Here is a 27914-nt window from a genome sequence, read left to right as displayed (position 1 = left end):
CTTTGCTATGGAAAGGGGTAAGGGTGTGTGGTTGAGCCTGTGTGAATCTGAGGCAGTATGTGTTGTTCTAATGTGCTGTTGTAAATGCTATCCCATTGACCTGGCCTCAACCCCCATCTTTGACAGCACAGACGTTCCAATAACCACTATAACCCTCCCTTCCTCTGGTGTCTTATTGCTGTAGTAGTATGTGTTGCTTTAACCAGTCTGTTCTCTCTGTCTGTCTGCAGTGACGTTGTTGGACTCCATGTCTGCTCTGGGAAACCTGGGCTGGGAAGCCTACCCTGCCGAGGGGGTGAGTAGCACTGTGAAATCACTTCCTGTATGAGGCGGCCATATTGGATCAATCTTGATCCACAGGCACTCACACAGACACAGACACACACACATTCACAAAACCACAAACATTACCAAACCAACTTTAATCCAGTGTTAATTTTGGCAGTCTGTTTTAGATTTAGTTTAATCTTAGTCATTTTGACAAAAATATCATTAAGTCTTACATGCTGACCACACTGCTCACGTTACAAAATAAATGTACACATACATGTTATTCAATCATTGCATCCAAACTGCTCACGCGCATCAATGAGCGTCTGCGTAGCCAGGCGCTTAAATAGAACTTGGTTCTATTTGTGACGCTTGACGCGCTGCAAGTCCCACCTTTCCCATCTTCTCATTCATTTTTAGGAGCATATACGCACGTGGGTGATTGAAAGATGAACTGAGGTCCACACTCCAGTCCAGTCGGTAGTGGTAATTGCACCTTAAAGTTGGTTGCCAATCGCTATATAAAGTCCAAAAGAGAAGAAGAAGACTGAAGGAGTAGAGATGACTAAAAACTAACTTGGTTTACCCTTTTATCTGTGGATTAAAACAAATCAAATCAAATCAAATGTTATTTGCCACATGCCCCGAATACAACAGGGGTAATTGAGGTAATATGTACATGTGGGTAGAGTTAAAGTGACTATGCATAAATAAGAAACAGAGTAGAAACAGCATAAAAGAGGGTGTTGGGGTGGGGGGGGGCAATGCAAATAGTCCGGATAGCCATGATTAGCTGTTCAGGAGTTTTATGGCTTGGGGGTAGAAGGTGTAAGAAGCCTTTTGGACCTAGACTTGGCGCTCCGGTACCGCTAGCAGAGGGAACAGTGATGGAACCAGTCAGGATGCTCTCGATGGTGCAACTGTATAACATTTTGAGGATCTGAGGACCCATGCCAAATCTTTTCAGTCTCCTGAAGGGGAATAGGCTTTGTCATGCCCTCTTCACGACTGTCTTGGTGTGTTTGGACCAGGATAGTTTGTTGGTGATGTGGACCCCAAGGAACTTGAAGCTCTCAACCTGTTCCACTACAGCCCCGTCGATGAGAATGGGGGCATGCTCGGTCCTCTTCTTTTTCCTGTAATCCACAATCATCTCCTTTGTCTTGATCACGTTGAGGGAGAGGTTGTTATCTTGGCACCACACAGCCAGGTCTCTGACCTCCTCCCTATAGGCTGTCTCATCGTTGTCGGTGATCAGGCCTACCACTGTTGTGTCATCGGCAAAGTTAATGATGGTGTTGGAGTCGTGCCTGGCCATGCAGTCATGGGTGAATAGGGAGTACAGGAGGGAACTGAGCACGCACCCCTGAGGGGCCCCCGTGTTGAGGATCAGCGTGGCAGATGTGTTGTTACCTACCCTTACCACCTGGGGGTGGCCCGTCAGGAAGTCCAGGATCCAGTTGCAGAGGGAGGTGTTTAGTCCCAGGGTCCTTAGCTTAGTGATGAGCTTTGAGGGCACAATGGTGTTGAACGCTGAGCTGTAGTCAATGAATAGCATTCTCACGTAGGTGTTCCTCTTGTCCAGGTGGGATAGGGCAGTGTGGAGTGCAATAGAGATTGCATCATCTGTGGATCTGTTGGGGCGGTATGCAAATTGGAGTGGGTCTAGGGTTTCTGGGATAATGGTGTTGATGTGAGCCATGACCAGCCTTTCAAAGCACTTCATGGCTACAGACGTGAGTGCTACGGGTCGGTAGTCATTTAGGCAGGTTATCTTAGTGATTTTGGGCACAGGGACTATGGTGGTCTGCTTGAAACATGTTGGTATTACAGACTCAGTCAGGGACATGTTGAAAATGTCAGTGAAGACACTTGCCAGTTGGTCAGCGCACGCTCGGAGTACACGTCCTGGTAATCCGTCTGGCCCTGCGGCCTTGTGAATGTTGACCTGCTTAAAAGTCTTACTCACATCGGCTATGGAGAGCGTGATCACGTAGTCATCCGGAACAGCTGATGCTCTCATGAATGCTTCAATGTTGCTTGCCTCGAAGCGAGCATATAAGTGATTTAGCTCGTCTGGTAGGCTTGTGTCACGGGGCAGCTCGCGGCTGTGCTTCCCTTTGTAGTCTGTAATAGTTTTCAAGCCCTGCCACATCCGACGAGCGTCAGAGCCGGTGTAGTAAGATTCAATATTAGTCCTGTATTGACTCTTTGCCTGTTTGATGGTTCGTCGGAGGGCATAGCGGGATTTCTTATAATCGTCTGGGTTAGAGTCCCGCTCCTTGAAAGCGGCAGCTCTACCCTTTAGCTCAGTGCGGATGTTGCCTATAATCCATGGCTTCTGGTTGGGGTATGTACGTACGGTCACTGTGAGGATGACGTCTTCGATGCACTTATTGATGAAGCCAGTGACTGATGTGGTGTACTCCTCAATGCTATCGGAAGAATCCTGGAACATATTCCAGTCTGTGCTAGCAAAACAGTCCTTTAGCTTAGCATCTGCGTCATCTGACCACTTCCTTATTAACCGAGTTACTGGTGCTTCCTGCTTTAGTTTTTGCTTATAAGCAGGAATCAGGAGGATGGAGTTATGGTCAGATTTGCCAAATGGAGGGCGACAGAGAGCTTTGTACGTGTCTATGTGTGTGGAGTAAAGGTGGTCTAGAGGTCCTCTGGTTGCACATTTAACATGCTGGTAGAAATGAGGTAGAACGGATTTAAGTTTCCCTGCATTAAAGTCCCCGGCCACTAGGAGCGCTGCCTCTGGATGAGCGTTTTCCTGTTTACTTATGGCCTTATACAGCTCATTGAGTGCAATCTTAGTGCCAGCATCGGTTTGTGGTGGTAAATAGACAGTTATGAAAAATATAGATGAAAACTCTCTTGGTAAATAGTGTGGTCTATAGCTTATCATGAGATACTCTACCTCAGGCGAGCAAAACCTTGAGACTTCCTTAGTATTAGATTTTATGCACCAGCTGTTGTTTACAAATATACACAGACCGCCACCCCTTGTCTTACCGGAGTCAGCCGTTCTATCCTGCCGATGTAGCGTAAATCCCGCCAGCTGTATGTTATCCATGACGTCGTTCAGCCATGACTCGGTGAACATAAGATATTACAGTTTTTAATGTCGCGTTGGTAGGATAACCTTAATCTTAGGTCGTCCAATTTATTTTCAAATGATTGAACATTGGCTAATAGGATTAATGGTATAGGCAGTTTACTAGCTCGCCGTCGGATCCTTACAAGGCACCCCGACCTACGTCCACAATATCTCTGTCTCTTTCTCATGCGAATGACAGGTATTTGGGCCTTGTCGGGTGTCTGTAGAATATCCTTCGCGTCCGACTCGTTGAAGAAAAAATCTTCGTCCAATACGAGGTGAGTAATCGCTGTACTGATATCCAGAAGCTCTTGTTGGTCATAAGAGACATTATGTACAGAATAGATTACAAATAACGTGAAAAAACACACATAATTGTACAATTGGTTAGAGGGCTGTAAAACGGCAGCCATCTTCTCCGGCACCATTCAGCTAATTGTCGGAGTAGAGGACCTTGTGCATTTCAGGTAAAATAACAACCCAGTGTTTATATCCCAGGACAAATTAGCTAGCAACAGCAAGCTGGATAGCTAAATTGCCATAAATGTTTCGACCTGTCCCCAAATTAATATAGTTGGTTCAGAGTTCGTTTTGATATTTCAACCTGCGTGTCCTGATCGCGTCTGGTGTGGATGGACAAAATCAACATGTGCGCGATGACGCACACGGACGCACGCGAGCGCCCGTTCTAGTCAGCATGTTAACCACATTTTTGTCATTTGAATAATGATATAATATAGTTATTGTCAAAATGACGAAAACAGAGGGCCGTTTTAGTCAACACCCAATAGTCACATCTTACATGTGCACAAACATACATTTGGCCTACCAACACATTTGTCTGCATAACATCCTATTCTCTTCCCAACAGCAGAAAAATTACAAACATATACAGTATATAAGAATAATATTATATTATATAAGAATGATCTGGCCATGTAAATTCCTAATTCAGCCTACAGAGATATTGCACATTACACACAAAACAAACAGACACGAGAGAGAGAAGTCATTTACATGCGACTTCTGCTATCAGAATATGAAGATCACAATGAAAAGACGGGTCTAGACGCACAAAAGTCACATTGTGGTCTGATTGTGTTCAGATCTGGCTGACCACTTCAGAAGGTGATCAGGGATGCATTGTGTGCGGATTTCTCCTCAGTGTGGACGCAATCAGGCTACTGAAAGCGCATACAGTGGGTGATGTCATCAGCACTCCTCCCACAAGTCTCCAGAAAACGTATGTTTTGGGACCGAGAGGCACCTTTTCATTATAACGTTGGAGGAAATACGTTTGTGTGAGGAACGTGTTTGGTGGCCTCATACAGTGGCTTGCGAAAGTATTATTTTTTATTTTATTTTATATTCACCCACCTTGGCATTTTTCCTATTTTGTTGCCTTACAACCTGGAATTAAAATTGATTTTTTGGGTGTTTGTATCATTTGATTTACACAACATGCCTACCACTTTGAAGATGCAAAATATTTTTTATTGTGAAACAAACAAGAAATAAGACAAAAAAACAGAAAACTTGAGCATGCATAACTATTCACCCCCCCTCAAAGTCAATACTTTGTAGAGCCACCTTTTGCAGCAATTACAGCAGCAAGTCTCTTGGGGTATGTCTCTATAAGCTTGGCACATCTAGCCACTGGGATTTTTGCCCATTATTCAAGGCAAAACTGCTCCAGCTCCTTCAAGTTGGATGGGTTCTGCTGGTGTACAGCAATCTTTAAGTCATACCACAGATTCTCAATTGGATTGAGGTCTGGGCTTTGACTAGGCCATTCCAATACATTTAAATGTTTCCCCTTAAACCACATGAGTGTTGCTTTAGCAGTATGCTTAGGGTCATTGTCCTGCTAGAGGGTGAACCTCCGTCCCAGTCTCAAATCTCTGGAAGACTGAAACAGGTTTCCCTCAATAATTTCTGTGTATTTAGCACCATCCATCATTCCTTCAATTCTGACCAGTTTCCCAGTCCCTGCCGATGAAAAACATCCCCACAGCATGATGCTGCCACCACCATGCTTCACTGTGGGGATGGTGTTCTCAGGGGAATGAGAGGTGTCTGGGTTTGCGCCAGACATAGCGTTTTCCTTGATGGCCAAAAAGCTCAATTTTAGTCTCATCTGACCAGACTACCTTCTTCCATATGTTTGGGGAGTCTCCCACATGCCTTTTGGCGAACACCAAAACATTTTTTTCTTTAAGCAATGGCATAATTCTGGCCACTCTTCCGTAAAGCCCAGCTCTGTGGAGTGTACGGCTTAAAGTGGTCCTATGGACAGATACTCCAATCTCCGCTGTGGAGCTTTGCAGCTCTTTCAGGGTTATCTTTGGTCTCTTTGTTGCCTCTCTGATTAATGCCCTCCTTGCCTGGTCCGTGAGTTTTGGTGGGCGGCCCTCTCTTGGCAGGTTTGTTGTGGTGCCATATTCTTTCTATTTTTTAATAATGGATTCAATGGTGCTCTGTGAGATGTTCAAAGTTTCTGATATTTTTTTATAACCCAACCCTGATCTGTACTTCTCCACAACTTTGTCCCTGACCTGTTTGGAGAGCTCCTTGGTCTTCATGGTGCCGCTTGCTTGGTGGTGGCCCTTGCTTAGTGGTGTTGCAGACTCTGAGGCCTTTCAGAACAGGTGTATATATATTGAGATCATGTGACAGGTCATGTGACACTTAGATTGCACACAGGTGGACTTTATTTAACTAATTATGTGACTTCTGAAGGTAATTGGTTGCACCAGATCTTATTTAGGGGCTTCATAGCAAAGGGGGTGAATACATATGCACGCACCATTTTCCGTTATTTATTTGTTTGAATTTTTTTAAACAAGTTATTTTTTTCATTTCACTTCACCAATATGGACTATTTTGTGTATGTCCATTACATGAAATCCAAATAAAAATCCATTTAAATTACAGGTTGTAATGCAACAAAATAGGAAAAACGGCAAGGGGGATGAATACTTTTGCAAGGCACTGTAAATGCTAGCCAGCTAGCTAATATTTAGAAAAACGATTGTTTGTTTGGCTAGAGTTATGCTAACCCGTTTGCAATCATCTTTAGTGTTGCTTGCTAGCTACAGAGGTTAGCTGGCTTGTTAGCTACAGTAGTTAGCTACTGCCATCAGTTGTTGTGTTATCATATTTAGCCTATTCCACCGTTTGTAGAATGCATACTGGCATTTGAATATAGCGTGAAAATAGGGAATCCGGATGCACTGTGGACACGGTAGGCACATTTAAATGTAGGTGTAGATGCATGACACGTTTGGAATTCCATGATTAGAGCTCTATGAACAGAATGCTGAAGCTGCATGAACTGTCAAGTCTAGACATGGCCAGAGGCACAATCACCAGATGGTGTGGCAAACTATTGGCAAAGTAGTATGGGTTGCACTTCCATCACTCGCTGCCACATTGATGTCCAAAAGTAAAATGGGGGCTAATGACTTTGAACTGGAGCTAATGACTATTTCGCCCAGTGATGTAGTCGAGTCACTAAATCTCAAGTCCCAAGTCCCCTGTGCTCAAGTCCAAGTCTGAGTCATCAATGGTCGAGTCACGAGTCAAGTCATGAGTCCATATGGCTGAAGTCCGAGTCCCAGTGCTCGAGTCCTGGTCCAAGTCTGAGTCACTGGGTCCACATTAACTGAAAATAAAGTTATTTACCCAGTCAGATAGAGCGTAGTGGCAAGAGGAATTTGGTCAATAAATAGTTTGCTGTCGGTTTTCATTGTGCCAAAAAATATTTGCATGTAGGCTACTGATAATGTTACCAGGTCCACGTTCAGTTGAAAAACGTTCTCAAACGTTGCAGATAGAAATGCCATGAATAGAGCCGACGCTATTCCTTATTCAACACATTCCAAAATGTTGTGTCCTTGGCTGGATAGTTGTCTCTCATTAACAAATGGTTAATGGTCCGGTCTGCAAGTAGCCTAGTTTTAGAATGGCCCACAATATGCTTGATGGATGTAAAATGCGGCCCGCCAATGCACGATTGAAAGAAAAAAACGTAGCGCCGGTATTATCATGTCTTTTGAACGGTAGCCTAAGGGCTAGAATCAAGCCATTTACTCTGAGGAAAAGAGGGAGTCTTGGCTACATTGGCTACAGAACCCGTATATGAAATGCAGAGACAAACTACTTTTCTATAACCTACTTACTCAAGGGAGAGACTGTTGTTTTACTTTTAAACTCAATTCTGCTATTGTTGTTAATTTAGCAAAGAAGCTTGTGTTTCTTAAACAGGCAAAGGGTAGTTAACTAGAAGGCTGTTGGTGACTGGCTAGCTGACGTGCATTTCACATCCATAGAGTTGCCTGTGCGATGTGTATAAACGGAGGCAGAGCTGGAGCTGATGTAGGCTGTGTTTGCCGGGTGTGATGCATCCTTCCCACTGCGGAACAGAACTGCGCTGTGCATCTGTGCTGCTAATATGAATTGTGCTTATTACTGAAAAGCTCTCAATCTCTCCAAAACATTATTGTCCAGTCCACTTAGTAGTCAGATTTTAGTCACAGAGATCATTTAGTCTTGTCTCGTTTCAGTGAACTGAAATGATATATTTTTTTCGTTTAGTTATAGATTTCTTGGGGTCTATTTAGTCAGTTATAGTCTCATCAATTGCAACAGAAAGATAGGTGTTTGACGAATTTTGACGACTGTTTTTGTTGACGAAATTAACAATGCTCTAATCACTGCAATAGGCACTTGTGTAGACCTGAAAGCATTGGATCGGTGTACGCAGTATGAAACTCTGACGATGGCTAGAGACACTGACATCAGTGAGGTAGTAATTTTATTAGAATCAGTGAGTTGTCTAGAGTGTATTCAGCAGCAGTAGTGCTAAGAGAGACAGAGAGAGTGCAGTGCGTGTTAGAGTGATGGCTTCTTAAGCGCTCTATAGCTATATCTGGAGTCTGGAGGGGGAATTTACTAATTATTTCCGCTGCGCTGAAAATAATGTGACAGTCGCTGGCTCCGTTTTTTTGGCGGCTGCGATTTGGGGAGGGGGTGCATATTGGTACGTAACACCGGGGTTGAGTTGCGTAATGGGCTGCTGGGAAGGTAACAACCCAGGAAGTCTCAGAATGCCAGTGTCATGCCTCTTTAGAACACAACAGAGGAATGGAGAGAAGGAATGAACAAATGAAAGGAAATCCGTCAAGAAATGGCAGAGGAATGTACGTAGAAACCAGCTGAAAGAGAGAGGGATGGGGGATGGAGAGCTGAAATCTTGAATGTTTTCTTTCTGTCAGTGAAGGGAGCTCCATTTAAAGGACTTCAGTTTGATTACAGCCTTGTTTGCTGGCAACACCAGGGCTGTGGGTTTCATTCCAGCATGAATGCTTAGCTGAATGCATAATGTTAACCACAGACCGGGGTCAAATACATATTTAAAATACTTTAGGTATAAGCTTGATTGGAGGTGGGTGGAATTTGCACTTTCTTGGATTATTATATTGGTCCCCTTGTATCGGGCAGGCTGAAACAAACATTGGACGGTTTGACATATGTATTTGACCCAGGTCTGGTTTACAGTTTGAAATAAAGACCACACTATTTAATACCCACCTTGGTGATTCAAGGCTCCTGCTTTGTGCCTGTGCTCTCGCACCCACTGGGTGAGTGCAGGAGAGAGGAAAGGAGTAGTTACTTCAGATGACACAGGAGACACAGGCTAGTTGAGTCAATCTACAGGAGATAACAACAGGGATGATGATATCCTCCGTACCCTGTATTACCCTGTATTACCCTGTACCTCAACGCACAGCAGCCTGCCTGAGGTAACCTGAAGAAATAGAGGGAGAGAGAGAGAGAGCAGTGGGTGGGGGGGGGGGGGGGGGGGGGGGGGGGGGGGAATGACACCCTCAGAGTTAAATGATGCAAGATAAACACCAGGCTTTAGCACCAGTAATAACGATGTACATGCATTCGTCTATTCATGGTTTTTCTTCTGTTCAAGAAGCAGACGTTTAGGCTGTCAACGAGTCTGACATGTGGCAGCAACCCTAGGGAACTGAAAAACACATAATAGGCTACACCCCCTCTCTCTCTCATTCTCCAGAATAACACAGAGAAGATAATGGGAAATGAGTTCATGCTCTCAACAGGAGGAAAAAAAGGGGGGAGAGAGACAGAGAGAGGGAGAGAGAGATATAGACAGAGGGCTGAGGTGCTGAGCAGCATGTCTCTCTGGGTCTTGTGTTTCATATAAGGGGGATTATCTAGTTAATCTCTGACCCCTGAACCTGAAGAGAGGTCACACAGACATTCCCACTGTTCAGATATGGCCTTGGCTGGATAGCTGTCTCTCTGACTCAATCCACCACCACTTGACCCCCGCAGGTCAGACTTAAAATGGCCTGCCCCAGAGCCAGATGTGTGCTGGAGTCTGAGCAGAGTGACCCATTTCTGTCACACAAAGGCGGTGTTTCTGTGTCTGCGGCAGGATAGAAAACAGGTACAAACAAGTAATGATATTGCTTGTAGCCCTTTCCTGCAGTCAAATGACCTAGTGGCCTCATGGGTGGAATGTTATTCATATTTTTCATTATTTCATAATTAATAAACATTATTTCAAAAAAGCTGCCGAAAATCCAGTGTTTCTATGTCAAATGGTTTTGTTATATTTCAGTCTTCTGTGATGTACACAACCACTCAAAAGTTTGGACACACCTACTCATTCAAGGGTTTTTCTTTCTTTTTACTATTTTCTACATTGTAGAATAATAGTGAAGACATCAAAACTATGAAATAATACATATGGAATCATGTAGTAACCAAAGAAGTGTTAAACAAATCAAAATATATTTTATATTTGAGATTCTTCAAATAGTCACCCTTTGCCTTGATGACAGCTTTGCAGACTCTTGGCATTCTCTCAACCAGCTTCATGAGGTAGTCACCTGGAATGCATTTCAATTAACAGGTGTGCCTTCTAAAGTTAATTTGTGGAATTTCTTTCCTTCTTAATGCGTTTGAGCCAATCAGTTTTGTTGTGACAAGGTAGGGGGGGGGTATACAGAAGATAGCCCTATTTGGTAAAATAAATGTCCATGTCCCTATTATGGCAAGAACAGCTCAAATAAACAAAAGAGAAACGACAGTCCATCATTACTTTAAGACATGATGATCAGTCAATATGGAAAATTTCATGAACTTTGAAAGTTTCTTCAAGTGCAGTCGCAAAAACCATCAAGCACTATGATGAAACTGGCTCTCATGAGGACTGCCACAGGAAAGGAAGACCCAGAGTTACCTCTGCTGCAGAGGATAAGTTAATTAGAGTTACCAGCCTCAGAAATTGCAGCCCAAATAAATGCTTCACAGAGTTCAAGTCACAGACACATCTCAACATCAACTGTTCAGAGGGGACTGTGTCAATCAGGTCTTCATGGTCGAATTGCTGCAAACGAACCACTACTAAAGGAAACCAATAATAAGAAGAGACCTGCTTGGGCCAAGAAAAACACGAACAATGTCCTTTGGTCTGGAGTCCAAATTTGAGATTTTTTGTTCCAACCGCTGTGTCTTTGTGAGACGCGGTGTGGGTGAACAGATGATCTCCGCATGTCTAGTTCCCACCGTGAAGCATGGAGGAGGAGGTGTTATAGTGTGGGGGTGCTTTGCTGGTGACACTGTCTGTGATTTATTTAGAATTCAAGGTACACTTAACCAGCATGGCTACCTCAGCATTCTGCAGCAATACGCCATCCAATCTGGTTTGGGCTTAGTGGGACTACCATTTGTTTTTTAACAGGACAATGACCAAACACACCTACAGGCTGTGTAAGGGCTATTTTACCAAGAAGGAGAGTGATGGAGTGCTGCATCAGATGAACTGGCCTCTACAATATCCGACCTCAACCCAGTTGAGATGGTTTGGGATGAGTCGGATGGCAGAGTGAAGGAAAAGCAGCCAACAAGTGCTCAGCACTTTTGGTCATTGTCCTGTTACCTCATTTCTACCAGCATGTTAAATGTGCAACCACAGGGAAAAAAACTCTAGACCACCTTTACTCCACACACAGAGATGCGTACAAAGCTCTCCCTCGCCCTCCATTTGGCAAAAATGACCATAATTATATCCTCTTGATTCCTGCTTATAAGCAAAAACTAAAGCAGGAAGCACCAGTGACTCGTCAATAAAAAAGTAGTCAGATGAAGCAGATGCTAAGCTACAGGACTGTTTTGCTAGCACAGACTGGAATATGTTCCGGGATTCTTCATATGGCATTGAGGAGTACACCACATCAGTCACTGGCTTCATCAATAAGTGCATCGATGGCATCGTCCCCACAGTGACTGTAAGAACATACCCCACCAGAAGCCATGGATTACAGGCAACATCCGCACTGAGCTAAAGGGTAGAGCTACTGCTTTCAAGGAGCGGGACTCTAACCCAGACGATTATAAGAAATCCCGCTATGCCCTCCGACGAACCATCAAACAGGCAAACCGTCAGTACAGGACTAAGATCGAATCGTACTACACCGGCTCTGACGCTCGTCGGATGTGGCAGGGCTTGCAAGCTATTACAGACGACAAAGGGAAGCACAGACGCGAGCTGCCAAGTGACACAAGCCTACCAGATGAGCTAAATTACTTCTATGCTCGCTTCGAGGCAACTAACACTGAAACATGCATGCTGTTCCGGACGACTGTGTGATCACGCTCTCCGTAGCCGATGTGAGTAAGACCTTTAAACAGGTCGACATTCACAAGGCCGCAGGGCCAGACGGATTACCAGGACGTGTACTCCGAGCATGCGCTGACCAACTGGCAAGTGTCTTCACTGACATTTTCAACCTCTCCCTGTGTGAGTCTGTAATACCAACATGTTTCAAGCAGACCACCATAGTCCCTGTGCCCAAGAACACTATGGTAACCTGCCTAAATGATTACCGACCTGTAGCACTCACATCTGTAGCCATGAAGTGCTTTAAAAGGCTGGTCATGGCTCACATCAACACCATTATCCCAGAAACCCTAGACCCACTCCAATTTGCATACCACCCCAACATATCCACAGATGATGCAATCTCTATTGCGCTCCACACTGCCCTTTCACACCTGGACAAAAGGAACACCTATGTGAGAATGCTATTCATTGACTACAGCTCAGCGTTCAACACAATAGTGCCCTCAAACTAATCACTAAGCTAAGGACCCTGGGACTAAACACCTCCCTCTGCAACTGGATCCTGGACTTCCTGACGGGCCGGCCCCAGGTAGTAAGGGTAGGTATCAACACATCCGCCACGCTGAATCTCAACACGGGGACCCCTCAGGGGTGCATGCTCAGTCCCCTCCTGTACTCCCTGTTCATTCATGACTGCATTGCCAGGCACGACTCCAACACCATCATTAAGTTTGCAGATGACACAACAGTGGTAGGCCTGATCACCGACAACGTCGAGACAGCCTATAGGGAGGAGGTCAGAGACCTGGCCGTGTGGTCCTAGGACAACAACCTCTCCCTCAACGTGATCAAGACAAAGGAGATGATTATGGACTACAGGAAAAAGAAGAGGACCGAGCATGCCCCCATTCTCATCGACAGGGCTGTAGTGGAGCATGTTGAGAGCTTCAAGTTCCTTGGTGTCCACATCACCAACAAACTAACATGGTCCAAGCACACCAAGACTGTTGTGAAGAGGGCACGACAACACCTAAGGAGTCTGAAAATATTTAGCATGGGTCCACAGATCCTCAAAAGGTTCTACAGCTGCACCATCGAGAGCATCCTGACTGGTTGCATCACTGCCTGGTTTGGCAACTGCTCGGCCTCCGACCGCAAGGTACTACAGAGGGTAGTGCGTATGGCCAAGTACATCACTGGGGCCAAGCTTCCTGCCATCCAGGACCTCTATACCAGGCGGTGTCAGAGGAAAGCCCTATAAATTGTCAAAGACTCCAGCCACCCTAGTCATAGACTGTTCTCTCTTCTACTGCACGGCAAGCGGTACCGGAGCGCCAAGTCTAGGTCCAAGAGGCTTCTAAATAGCTTTTACCCCCAAGCCATAAGACTTATGAACATCTAATCAAATGGCTACTCAGAATATTTGCATTGCCCCCCCCACACCCATCCCCCCACTTTTACGCTTCTGCTACTCTCTGTTTATTATCTACGCGTAGTCTATTTAATAACTCTACCTACATGTACATATTACCTCAATTCCCTCAACTTTTTTATGCCCATAACAATGTGTGTGAGGTGTATACTTTTCTTTCAAAGTAGATTTTTTAAAGACTACCAAGAAACATTCTGTGTGACCCTGATTTAGCCTACTGCAGTAAAAGGTTAAAATAGAGGCCTCGTATCTTTAGTCATTTCTTTGGGAGCACCCCCTTTCTTCGTTCTCTCTCTGTCTCTCAGACAGATGTTGTTTCAGAGTTTGATGGCCAATTATGTCTAAGTATCTGAAACTACAAGATGATTGCGGGGGGAAATTATGTTAAGCCAATGAAGGGTTTAACCCGAGTCCTGATGCAACAGTTTTGCCCCGCTTCAACGCAATCAGGCCAGCTTCGTTGTGATTTGTCGAGGGATTAGAATGCTGAAAGATGAAAGTTCTGTCCAGAATGCTAATTAGCGGTCAGACCGAACTGCCATCGCTATAGCAACAGGTTCACTGATTGAGTGTGTGTGTTCGGTGATTGGGAGAGCAGGGCTAAACTTTCCAACCTGTCTAAACAGTTCTCTCTGTTTCAAACACTGGAAGGAAAGTTGGACAGCATCATCCATATTCATTATTTCAGAATTATTTTGTTTAGATAGAAAGCATACGCTGGTGTGTTTCAATTAAATGTTGGGTTGATTTTCTCATATTTACTGGTGACGGAGGAGGCTTTTAGAATAGACATCAAGAATATGACCAGCATCATTTGTTTCTACCTGTATGTTGGAAATTAACAGTCTGTTGTTTGGCTGGGCGATATGGCCAAAATGTCTATCATTGTATTTTTCTAATTTCTAATTTATTACGGTATTTTATGGTATTTTATGTTTTTGAATAATATAAATTCTAAATTTGCTTCATGAGTAGTGCGTGATCCTACGGTGGCAACACGTACTGTACTTTCTAAGTGATTTCAATGGGTCTTTCTCCATTTTGATTGTTTTATACTGTTCAATTAAACTTCAACCCCCCCAAGAAATCTGCATTTTCATAAATGTCTGCATTTCTTGACCTCATTTGAGATAATTTCCACACTGCCACGTAATGCTGCATGATATTGGCAAAAAATGTAGGCCTTATTTTTAACAAAATGTTGCAATTATCATTATACTTCTAAAGTTAGAATATAATAGTGGGCACTTTGAAAACTGTGTTGTTTGACATGACAACAAATGAAAATGCCAGGGAGGAGTTATTGTGACAGGGTAGGCACCAAAGTGTTGGTCAGTGTTTCCTAGGGGACCATATAATCTTTGGCTACATTACATTTTTTCTCTTAGCTACTTCATGTAGCTATCATATTCATGCTTCGCCTAATCCTCTTTGATTTAGAAGATACTGTTGCACAAACAACATGCTGATTTAGGCCTACACCATCACTGGTATCAGGCTGTAGCTAGCTGCATTTGCTCTGACTCAGTACATTTATCAGCTATCTAGCTAGCTAGCCAACTAACTAGCGATTAGCATTAGCGGCTAACAACTTGCTTAGAAAAGACAAACTGGCTGTTTGCAGATGTTAGAAACACAAACTAATAGTGTAATTATAGAACACTTGTGGATTTATATTAAGAAGTGGAAACAGCATTGTTGTGATCAACATTGTTGCATGTGCTGCATTGACCATGCAGACTGAATGCAAGTGTCTCGTGGTCGAGCAACAACAAATGCGCTCCTTGAGTGACAGGGCTAGATCTTTGTGGAAAGCGGCATGGAGAGAGAGAGACAGCGGAGAGAAATGACTCAAGTAGCGGAGTAAACTATAAAAATGGACAATACACACGGCGTATCACATTTAACAAACCAAACATTCAAATACCATTATAGAAGGTAAAGTAAAAACCCAAACCGGTCCGTGCATCAATACTGGTATATAGTAAAAAACGCTGTACCGCCCAGCCCTAGTCTGTTATTTCAGATCTACATTGGACTAAGAGTTCTTCACTGAGCAAAACTGGGGAAAGGATTTGGTGAAGCACGGATTTTGGTGAAGCACGTCCTTAGGTAGAGCGATAGTAAAGAAACCCACCTGGCCACTAGACCAAACTGCCTGACAATCACCAGACTCCTTCACATGGAAAAAGCTCCATACACAATCAAGGAAGTCTGTGTAGTCCTCACACTCAACCTCAGCTCTGAGAGAAATAAACAAAACGTCATAAAGGCTTCTTTATTCCTCAATAACTATCCCCTTTAACTCCATAATCACCGCTCTCAAGGGAACCAGCCGCGCATGTGTGTGAGTGTGCCTCTGTGCATTGTGTGCGTGTGTGCTGTGTGTGTGTGTGTGTATGTCGTTCCCTCTCAGTCTCCTGTGATGTCCGACTGGTTCCGCTCCACACAGATGGGTCCGTTTAGCTGCCAGCCGCGTCTGTAATTTACCCGCATTAATTTCTCCCTCTGTTTTTTTCTCTCTCTATCCTCATCTGTCATTTTTTCTCTCTCTATCCTCATTTGTTGTTTTGTTTTTCAAACTGATGAAATAGAAAGAGAGAGAGAGAGGGAAAGAGAGAGATTGAGGAAGAGAGTTGGCCTTGAGTAGAACACAAATCTGTTCTATGTCACTGGTACTCATGACATCATCGTAGTTATTGCCTGTACACAGGGCATAGGGATTCCCTTGGTCTGTAAAAACTCCTGGCCCTACCTATGACATAAACTCCTAAATTATTTCCTCCGTGGTACTGTAGTCCCAGGTCAGGAGCCAGCCTGTGGAAGGCCCAGTGGATTGAAAGCAGCTGACGGAGAGTCTGTTTCCGTCTGTTTTAGTACTCAAGGCTTTGGGTGAAATGTGTCAAGCCTTTACCGGCTTGTCGACCCGTCAAGTTAAATTATCCTCAAAATCAGAGCTTTTACTTTCTAGTCTAAAACCCCTTCTCTTTCTCTCTCCTTTCCTCACTTTCTTTCTCCCCTTTACCTGTCTTAAACCCCCTGTCTTTCTCTTTCTCCCTCAATCCTGCATTCTCTCTCTCTTTCTCTCTCTCTCCTTTCTTCATTTTTTCTCCCTCTCTCTCTCTCTCTCTCTCTCTCTCTCTCTCTCTCTCTCTCTCTCTCTCACACACACACTCTCTCTCTCTCTCCTTTCTTCATTTTCTCTCTCTCTCTCTCTCTCTCTCTCTCTCTCTCTCGCTCTCTCTCTCTCTTTCTTTCTTTCTTTCTTTCTTTCTTTCTTTCTTTCTTTCTTTCTTTCTTTCTTTCTTTCTTTCTTTCTTTCTTTCTTTCTTTCTTTCTTTCTTTCTTTCTTTCTTTTTCGCTCTCTCTCCTGTCTCTATCTCCACTCCAGTCTAATTTGCATCCCATCTGAGTGAAATGAGAGGAAAGTTTCGCAATAGCCAGCTGCACTGACCAGAAAATAGTTGCCTTTATGTGTGTGTGTGTGTGTGTGTGTGAGATTTGAAAGTTGAAATGTGATATGTGTTCATCAATCAGTAGTCTATACAGAGCCTGAAAAGACTGGTGCTCTGAACTGAGAAGGTGGTCTGTGCATCTCCTCACCCCAAATCAGATTCATACTGAGTTGACTCATTGTGTGTGTCTATTTGTGTGTGTGTGTGCACGTGTTTTTAAGCCTAGCTGTCTGCTTCCCCTTTGGTAGATCCTAGTCCCAGAAACTCTATGAAACCACACTGGTTTATTTTCCTTTCTTTGAAGGAATATAAATGTTTTCTCTCTCTGAATTACTGCTCTGAACATGAGTGGAAACAGATGGCAACATATGAGGGGAGACAAAGTATCTCTCTCTCTCTCTTGCTCAAGGACACACACACACATACACTCACTCACTCACTCACTCACTCACTCACTCACTCACTCACTCACTCACTCACTCACTCACTCACTCACTCACTCACTCACTCACTCACTCACTCACTCACTCACTCACTCACTCACTCACTCACTCACTCACTCACACACGCACACACACACACATGCACACACACACACACCAACACACACACACAAACACACACACACACACTCTTAAACTCAAACACACTTGCAAATACACATGTATGAAAACATGCATACACATGCACGTGCACACACTATAATGTGGTTACTTAAATGTACACAGATGTTTAGTCACTTAAACACACAAACACACACACATATTCCCCCCGCCCCCCGCCCCCTAATCCTCCAATCCCCCCCTTCTCTCTCTCTGCAGTGGGAGGAGATCAGTGTGATGGATGAGAGGAACACTCCCATGCGTACCTACCAGGTGTGTAACGTGATGGAGGCCAGTCAGAACAACTGGCTGAGGACGCGGCACATCGCCCGCGACGGGGCCCAGCGTGTCTACATCGAGATCAAGTTCACCCTCCGAGACTGTAACAGCCTGCCTGGAGTACCCGGCACCTGCAAAGAGGTCCGTCTGCTCATGGTTTACATTCTGTCAACAATTGTTCAGTACTCCTTGCTTCATGTGTGATGAAGGTCATGGTTGACTGAAATGTCGCAATGTTTTGAATCTTGACCTAGAGAGGTGATCTTTCTGTCAAATAGTTTTTCCATAGAGCTACTGCATAACAAAACGTAAAATATTAATCAAATGTAAATGTCAATTTGTGTGTTTTCCAGACGTTCAACATGTTCTACTATGAATCCAACAACGCCAACCTGTGGTTCATCAAGGAGAGTCAGTACGTCAAGATAGACACCATCGCTGCTGATGAGAGCTTCACACAGGTCAGTGAAAACACAGACTCCCAAGGTAAAGATTGCCTCTAACTACAGATCCAGGATCAGCGTACCGTTACCTCCAATCCTAACATTAACCTCAGATTGCCCTAACCATTCTTATCTTAACCATTAGGAGGATGAAAAAAGATCTGACTCTGGACCTGGAGTTAAGGGCAACTTACATACTGAGGGCAAAACAATCCCCGTAATAATAATGACAATAAATATCCTTTCCTACTAGGTCTGTTCTAGCTGAAACAGAACTGTAAAATAGCCCAAAGTTGTACTAAATCTGGTTGCTTTCCCTCTCCCTAGGTGGATGTGGGTGACCGTGTGATGAAGCTCAACACCGAGGTGCGTGACATCAGCAACCTGAGTAAGAAGGGGTTCTACCTGGCCTTCCAGGACCTGGGAGCCTGCATCGCTCTGGTCTCTGTCCGTGTCTTCTACAAGAAGTGTCCCCTCACCGTGCTCAACCTGGCCCAGTTCCCCGACACCGTCACGGGGGGTGACTCGGCCCTGGTGGAGGTCAGAGGGGTGTGTGTGAACGCTTCAGAGGAGTTCGAGGCCCCCAGGATGTACTGTAGCGCCGACGGGGGCTGGCTAGTGCCCATCGGGAGGTGTGTGTGCAAGCCGGGGAACGAGGAGCATAAGGACTTCTGCCAACGTAAGTGGATACAAGGTTTATCATGTGTGTGTGTTGGTTTGTGTCGATGGGAAGATGTGTGTTTAGGCCTGGATAAGAAGGACCTCAGCTGAATCTGGTAATGAATGGTGTGGCTGTTGAACAAGTTGAGGAGACTAAATTATTTGGCGTACCTTAGATTGTAAACTATCATGGTCAAACCATACAGATTCAATGGTTGTAAAGATGGGGAGAGGTCTGGCCGTAATAAAGAGATGCTCTGCTCTTTTGACACCACACTCCAAAAAGCAAGTTCTGCAGGCTCTAGTTTTGTCTAATCTGGATTATTGTCCAGTCGAGTGGTCCAGTGCTGCAAGGAAAGACCTAGTTAAGCTGCAGCTTGCCCAAAACTTCATTGTAATCAGAGGGTTGATATAAATACTATGCATGCCAGTCTCTCTTGGCTAAGAGTTGAGGAGAGACTGACTGCATCACTTCTTCTATTTATAAGAAACATGAATGTGTTGAAAATCCCAAATTGTTTGCATAGTCAATTTACACACAGCTCTGACACATACACTTACCCCACCAGACATGCCACCAGGAGTCTTTTCACAGTCCCCAAATCCAGAACAAATTCAAGAAAGCGTACAGTATTATATAGAGCCATTCTTGCATGGAACTCCGTTCCATCTCATATTGCTCAAATAAACAGCAAACCTGGTTTCAAAAAACCGATAAAGCAACACCTCACAGCACAACGCCTCTCCCCTATTTGACCTAGATAGTTTGTGTGTATGTTTTGATGTGTAGGCTACGTGTGCCTTTAAAATTGTTTTTATGTAGTTCTGTCCTTGAGCTGTTCTTGTCTATTCATGTTCTGTATTATGTCATGTTTCATGTTTTGTGTGGACCCCAGGAAGACTAGCTGCTGCTTTTGCAACAGCTAATGGGGATCCTAATAAAATACCAAATACCAAATGGCCTGTCCCAATGTGAATGGATACAAGGTTTATAATGTGTGTGTATTTGTTTGTGCCTGTGCTAGTCTGTGGCTTTACGTACACAACCAATACAATGGCAGCCATTCTTTCCTCAGAAAGCTCACCACACATTGGCTAACCAGTGGAGGCTGCTGAGGGGAGAACAGCTCATAATAATGGAGCAAATGGAATGGCATCAAACACCTGGAAACCATGTGTTTGATGTATTTGATACCATTCCACTGATTCCGCCCCAGTCATTACCATGAGCCCGCTCTCCCCAATTAAGGTGCCACCAACCTCCTGCGCGGCTAACGTTATGACAGTGGAGAGGTGGGCAGAAAATCTATTAGGAATCGGGATTATACTGTACTGTACCTGGTGGTGCCATGTGGGTCCTGTTAGATGGGACAAATCAGCCATTCTATGCAGTATTCTATTATACACTGAACAATGTGAAGTTACATGACATGTGTTGTATTGAGTGTGAAGTGTGACTTTCAGTGACATGTTTTTGGAAAACATTTCGAAAACGTGAACAAGCGTCCAGTGGGATAGGGCGAACAGGATGCTAGGCCACTGATGTTTTTCCACCATGGTATCGCGATACCACTTGGTATCGTGATACTACTTGGTATCGTGATACTTGGCCTGGTATCGTATCGTTTGTAAAATATTGGTATCGTGACAAGCCTAGTCCTGATAGATGGGTCCTAGTGCCATGTGGGTCCTGTTAGATCTAGATCTACTGCTGTGTGTACAGTACTGTAGTTAGGATGGAGAAACTGTGCAAGAGAGAATATGAATACAGATAGACGGCAGCGTTGTGGGAAACAATGTGGCTTACCAGGACGGAATGATAATGACTGGGGTATGTGGGTTACTACACCCTGCTGTGTAGGCTGTGTGTGTGTGGGTGTGTGTGTGTTGGTGTGGCTGTGTGTGTGTGGGTGTGCGAGAGAGAGTTTTAGGCAACCCCCTACGTAGCGAGGACCATGTTCTGAAAGAGAAGGTTGGGAGTTGCTTGGAGGCAGTTTGTGTTTGTGAGTGTGTGTACAAGAGTGTGAGTCTGATTCAGAAGTGAATGTACCATTTTTCCCTCTTTAGAGTGGAGGGGAGGGGATGCCTCAGGTAGAGTATTAAGTTGTTAAACTACAGATTTGAGCGTGTGTGTGTATCAGCTGACCAATGTCTTCCCTTGCTGGAGGCTGTCTTAGGCTCAGTTCTGAAAACTAACCCCCATGATACTGCATGTAGGTAGGCTATTTGTTTCTCTAGTAAAATGCAGCACAACATGCACAAGCTTCCTCAAGAGTTCTTTGGGAATGTAGATTACAGTACCGATTCTTGTGCTCAGAAGTTCCTAGGAGGATAATTGAATAAGAACAATGGTGAACAAACCTCCAAACGAGCTTCAATGCCATACAACACTCCTTCCGTGGCCTCCAACTGCTCTTAAACGCTAGTAAAACTAAATACATGCTCTTCAATCGAACGCTGATTGCACCCGCCCGCCCGACTAGAATCACTACTCTCGGCGGGTCTGACTTAGAATATGTGGACAACTACAAATACATAGGTGTCTGGTTAGACCGTAAACTCTCCTTCCAGACTCACATTAAGCATCTCCAATCCAAAGTTAAATCTAGAATTGGCTTCCTATTTCACATCAAAGCCTCCTTCACTCATGCTGCTAAACATGCCCTCGTAAAACTGACTATCCTACCGATCCTTGACTTCGGGGATGTAATTTACAAAATAGCTTCCAACACTCTACTCAGCAAATTGGATGTAGTCTATCACAGTGCCATCCGTTTTGTCACCAAAGCCCCATATACTACCCACCAGTACGCTCTCGTTGGCTGGCCCTCACTACACATTCGTCGCCAAACCCACTGGCTCCAGGTCATCTATAAATCACTTCTAGGCAAATCACTGCCTTATCTTAGATCATTGGTCACCATAGCAACACCCATCCGTAGTATGCGTTCCAGCAGGTATATCGCACTGGTCATCCCTAAAGCCAAAACCTCCTTTGGCCGCGATTCCTTCCAGTTCTCTGCTGCAAATGACTGGAACGAACTGCAAAAATCTCTGAAGCTGGAGACACTTATCTCCCTCACTATCTTTAAGCATCAGTTGTCAGAGCAGCTTACCGATCACTGCACCTGTACACAGCCCATCTGTAATTAGCCCACCCAACTACCTCATCCCCATATTGTTATTTACATTGTTATTTATTTTGCTCATTTGCACCCCAGTATCTCTATTTGCACATCATCTTCTGCACATCTATCACTCCAGTGTTAATACTAAATTGTCATTAGTTTGCACTATGGCCTATTTATTGCCTTACCTCCATAACTTACTACATTTGCACACACTGTATATAGATTTTCTATTGTGTTATTGACTGTACGTTTTGTTTATTTCATATGTAACACTGTGTTGTTGTTGTTTTTATCGCACTGCTTTGCTTTATCTTGGCCAGGTCGCAGTTGTAAATGAGAACATTCTCAACTGGCTTACCTGGTTAAATAAAGGTGAAATAAAAGAAAAGAAATAAAACATGCACAAAGATGGCAGAATTTAGATATGATTTCATTGTTTTAGCACTATCCACTGAGTTCTACCGTGTGCGATATGGTTCAATGTGCCAATAAATCAGCACAATCTACTTTTTTGGTTTTTCAAATTTCCGGCATCTTGACGGTAAAATTTGGATCATGTATACTCTGCTAATGACCATACAAAAAAAGAGTAACGGAGAGCGATGTACAATACGGCGAACTTAACAAAACTAGGAATTTGTGGTAACTGCATGGGGGCCGCCATCATTATTCACCTCTGCTATTATTGTGTGCAGTGCCTTTCATTGTGAGATTATCGTTGTGGCAGATTACTATATTGGAATTACCACAGTTTTACTGTTTAACACTATTTTTGTTAAAACTTCATTGAAACTCCAGGTCCAGGCTAACACAGCAAGATGTTTCACCTCTGGGCAATGTCACGCGTTAACGGAGTCACACTCCCACTGTAAAAACAGGCATATCTTTTTTACAATCAGGGCCAAGTAATGCTATGTATGTTTTTGTGGGTATTTGTTAGTGCTTTAATGCAATACTAACAAGTAATTGTTCAAATATATACTTGTTTTTATTTGAACTATTACTTGTTAGTATTGCAAGATACACTGAGTATACCAAACATTAGGAACACCTTCCTAATATTGAGTTGCACCCCCCCATGTTGGCTCCAATGCTTCCCACAGTTGTGTCATGTTGGTTGGATGTCCTTTGGGTGGTGGACCATTCTTGATACACACGGGAGACTGTTGAGCGTGGAAAACCCAGCAGCGTTGCAGTTCTTGACACAAACCGGTGCGCCTGACACCTACTACCATACCCCGTTCAAAGGCACTTAAATATTTTGTCTTGCCCATTCACCCTCTAAATGGCACACATACACAATCCATGCCTCAATTGTCTCAAGGCTTAACAATCTTTAATTAACATGTCTCCTCCATGTACACCGATTGAAGTGGATTTAACAAGTTTATCACCTGCTCAGTCTATGTCATGGAAAGGTCAGGTGTTCTTAATATTTTGTATACTCAGTGTATATAGTGCATTGGGAAAGTATTCAGCCACCTTGAATTTTTCCAAATTCTATTCTAAAATGGATTCAATAATTTTTTCCCACTCAATCTACACACAATACCCTTAATGAAAATGTAAATAAAAAATAAATAAATAACATTTACATAAGTATTCAGACCCTTCACTCAGTACTTTGTTGAAGCACCCCTGGCAGCGATTCCAGTCTCGAGTCTTCTTGGGTATGACGCTACAAGCTTGGCATACCTGTATTTGGGAAGTTTCTCCCATTCTTCTCTGCAGGTCCTCTCAAAATCTGTCTGGTTGGATGCGGAGCGTCGCTGCACAGCTACTTTCAGGTCTCTCGAGAGATGTTCGATCGGGTTCAAGTCCGGGCTCTGGCTAGGCCACTCAAGGACATTCAGAGACTTGTCCCAAAGCCTCTCCTGCTTTGTCTTGGCTGTGTGCTTAGGGTTGTTGTCCTGTTGGAAGGTGAACCTTCGCCCCAGGCTGAGGTCCTGAGCACTCTGGAGCAGGTTTTCATCAAGGATCTCTCTGTACTTTGCTCCATTCATCTTTCCCTCGATCCTGACTAATCTCCAAGTCCATGCCGCTGAAAAACATCCCCACAGCATGATGCTGCCACCAGCATGCTTCACCGTAGGGATGGGGCCAGGTTTCCTCCAGACGTAACGCTTGGCATTCAGGCCAAAGATTTCAATCTTGGTTTCATCAGACCAGAGAATCTTGTTTCTCATGGTCTGAACGTCCTTCAGGTGCCTTTTGGCAAACTCCAAGCGGGCTGTCGCGTGCCTTTTACTGAGGAGTGGCTTCCGTCTGGCCACTCTACCATAAAGGCCTGATTGGTGGAGTGCTGCAGAGATGGATTTCTGGAACTCTGGAGCTCTGTCAGAGTGACCATCGGGTTTTTGGTCACCTCCCTGACCAAGGCCCTTCTCCCCGTTTGCTCAGTTTGGCTGGCCAGCCAGCTCTAGGAAGAGTCTTGGTGGTTCCAAAATTCTTCCACTTAAGAATGATGGAGGCCACTGTGTTCTTGGGGACCTTCAATGCTGCAGAATTGTTTTGGTACCCTTCCCCAGATCTGTGCCTCGACACAACCTGTCTCGGAGCTCTACGGACAATTCCTTTTACCTCATGGCTTGGTTTTTGCTCTGACATGCACTGTCAACTGTGGTACCTTATATAGACAGGTGTGTGCCTTTCCAAATCATGTAACATCAATTGAATTTACCACAGGTGGACTCCAATCAAGTTGTAGAAAGTTCTCAATAATGATCAATGGAAACAGGATGCACCTGAGCTCAATTTAGAGTCTCATAGCAAAGGTTCTGAATACTTATGTAAATAAGTAATTTCTGTTTTTTTATATTTTATAAATTTGCAACAGTTTCTAAATACCTGTTCTCACTTTGTCATTATGGGGTATTGTGTGTAGATGGGTAAAACAAATAATTTAATCCATTTTAGAATAAGGCTGTAACGTAACAGAAGGTGGAAAAAGGGGAAGGGGTCTGAATACTTTCCGACTGCACTGTATGTCTGTGTCCCTCATCTAAAGCCATGAGTTATAGGTGCCACTGTGTGTGCAGAGAATGACTGTACAGGAGAGAAGGGAAAATCAAGTCTGAAATTTCAAAGTGGAAATTACAAACTTCAGAAGCCCTTTTAAACCTCAACAGCACAAAAAGCACCCCCACTATACAGAATGTACTGCAAATTGAGAAATCATGTGACTAAACTGAATAAAAAGAAGAAGAAACTACACTATGAAACAAAGATATTTGACATAACGAATGATGGTAAAAAGCTTTGGAGCACCTTAAATGGAATTTTGAATCAGATGGCTCATTCATCACAAAACCCACTGATATTGTCAACTACTTTAATGATTTTTTCATTTGCAAGATTAGCAAACTTAGGCATGACATGCCAGCAACAAACGCTGACACTACACATCCAAGTATATCTGACCAAATTAAGAAAGACAAGCATTGTAATTTTGAATTCCGTAAAGTAAGTGTGGAAGAGCCCTGTGTAGCTCAGTTGATAGAGCATGGTGCTTGCAGTGCCAGGGTTGTGGGTTCGTTTCCCACGGGGGGCCAGTATGAAGATGTATGCACTCACTAACTGTAAGTCGCTCTGGATAAGAGCGTCTGCTAAATGACTAAAATGTAAGAAGTGAAAAAAGCATTATTGTCGATCAACAATGACAAGCCACCGGGGTCTGACAACTTGGATGGAAAATTACTGAGGATAATAGCGGACGATATTGCCACTCCTATTTGCCATATCTTCAATTTAAGCCTACTAGAAAGTGTGTGCCCGCAGGCCTGGAGGGAAGCAAAAGTTATTCCCCTACCTAAGAATAGTGAAACCCCCTTAACTGGCTCAAATAGCCGACCAATCAGCCTGTTACCAACCCTTAGTAAACCTTTGGAAAAAATGGTGTTTGACCAGATAATATGCTATTTCACAGTAAACAAATTGACAACAGACTTTTAGCACACTTATAGGGAAAGACATTCAACAAGCACAGCACTTACACAAATGACTGATGATTGGCTGAGAGAAATTGATGATAAAAAGATTGTGGGGGCTGTTTTGTTAGACTTCAGTGCGGCTTTTGACATTATCGATCATAGTCTGTTGCTGGAAAAACATATGTGTTATTGCTTTACACCCCCTGTTATATTGTGGATAAAGAGTTGCCTGTCTAACAGAACACAGAGGGTGTTCTTTAATGGAAGCCTCTACAACAAAATCCAGGTAGAATCAGGAATTCCCCAGGGCAGCTGTCTAGGCCCCTTACTTTTTTCAATCTTTACTAACGACATGCCACTGGCTTTGAGTAAAGCTATGTATGCTGATGACTCAACACTATACACTTCAGCTACCACAGCGATTGAAATGACAGCAACACTTAACAAAGAGCTGCAGTTAGTTTCAGAATGGGGTGGCAAGGAATAAGTTAGTCCTAAATATTTCAAAAACTAAAAGCATTGTATTTGGGACAAGTCATTTACTAAACAATAAAAACATCAACTAAATCTAGGAATTGTAGAGGGTGATTTTGGACGGAGTCAGGCGCAGGAGGGTAAATCACAGAATAATTGGTTTATTCGGCAATACAGCAGTACGCAGCAATGCGTAAAACACTCCAGTGCGTTAAAACGGCGCACTGGGTAAAACAAGGCACACGGGTGAATATCCCGGCGATACACAATACAATATAGCTCTACCGAGCTATAGTAACCTCCACATTAATCAATCACACACAAAGACAAGGGGGGCAGAGGGAATACTTATACAGGTACTGATGAGGGGATATGAACCAGGTGTGTGTGATAAACAAGACAAAACAAATGGAATGATGAGATGCGGAGCGGCAGTGGCTAGAAGGCCGGTGATGACGAACGCCGAAGCCTGCCTGAACAAGGAGAGGAGGCAGCTTTGGAGGAAGTCGTGACAGTAATGAATAATGTGGAAATTGAGCAAGTTGAGGAGACTAAATTGGAGTAACCCTGGATTGTAAACTGTCGTGATCAAAACATATTGATTCAACAGTAGCTAGGATGGGGAGAAGTCTGTCTATAATAAAGTGCTGCTCTGCATTCTTAACAGCACTATCAACAAGGCAGGTCCTACAGGCCCTAGTTTTGTCGCACCTGGACTACTTTTCAGTCGTGTGGTCAGGTGCCACAAAGAGGGACTTTGGAAAAATTGCAATTGGAGATTGACTTCATCACTACTTGTATTTGTGAGAGGTATTGACATGTTGAACGCACCGAGCTGTCTGTTGGAACTACTGGCACACAGCTCAGACACCCATGCATACCCCAAAAGACATGCCACGAGAGGTCTCTTCAAAGTCCCCAAGTCCAGAACAGACTATGGGAGGCGCACAGTACTACATATAGCCATGACTACATGGAACTCTATTCCACATCAAGTAACTCATGCCAGCAGTAAAATTAGATTTAAAAAACAGATAAAAATACACCTTATGGAACAGCGGGGACTGTGAAGCAACACAAACATGGACACATGCATACAAACACACGATAACAAACGCACTATACACATGGATTTCGTGTTATAGATATGCAGTAGTAGAGTAGAGGCCTGAGGGCACACACTTAATATGTTGTGAAATCTGTTATAAATGTATGTAATGTTTTTAAAATGTATAACTACCTTCATTTTGCTGGACCCCAGGAAGAGTAGCTGCTGCCTTGGCAGCAGCTAATTAGGATCCATATAAATACAAATACAGATGTAAATGTGAATAAATAAATAAATATTGTTCAATATGATCGATACTAACTTTGCATAATATTGTAGTCTATAGGGTATATTTATACCTTAGACCATTGGTTTCCAAATAGGTTATGAGTAAACTTTGCTATTCTGTCTTTCATTTGTTTT

General features: G+C 43.7%; 1 protein-coding gene across 1 annotated transcript in view; it reads left to right on the top strand.

Moving 5' to 3' along the window:
• Window positions 1-27914, top strand: part of LOC311147076 (ephrin type-A receptor 3-like) — a gene marked incomplete at its 5' end in the record, with an annotated part of 130607 nt that overhangs the window by 14919 nt on the left and 87774 nt on the right. The window contains 4 exon segments of the mRNA XM_084183695.1: window positions 231-295; window positions 17747-17947; window positions 18160-18267; window positions 18577-18928. Coding sequence (XP_084039821.1) covers window positions 231-295; window positions 17747-17947; window positions 18160-18267; window positions 18577-18928 — 726 coding nt within the window.

Source organism: Coregonus lavaretus (genome assembly GCF_964263955.1).
Source record: "Coregonus lavaretus genome assembly, chromosome: 19".
NCBI classification, from domain to species: domain Eukaryota; kingdom Metazoa; phylum Chordata; class Actinopteri; order Salmoniformes; family Salmonidae; genus Coregonus; species Coregonus lavaretus.
Note: the sequence above shows the minus strand (reverse complement) of the source record. Positions and strands in the feature narration are given on the sequence as shown.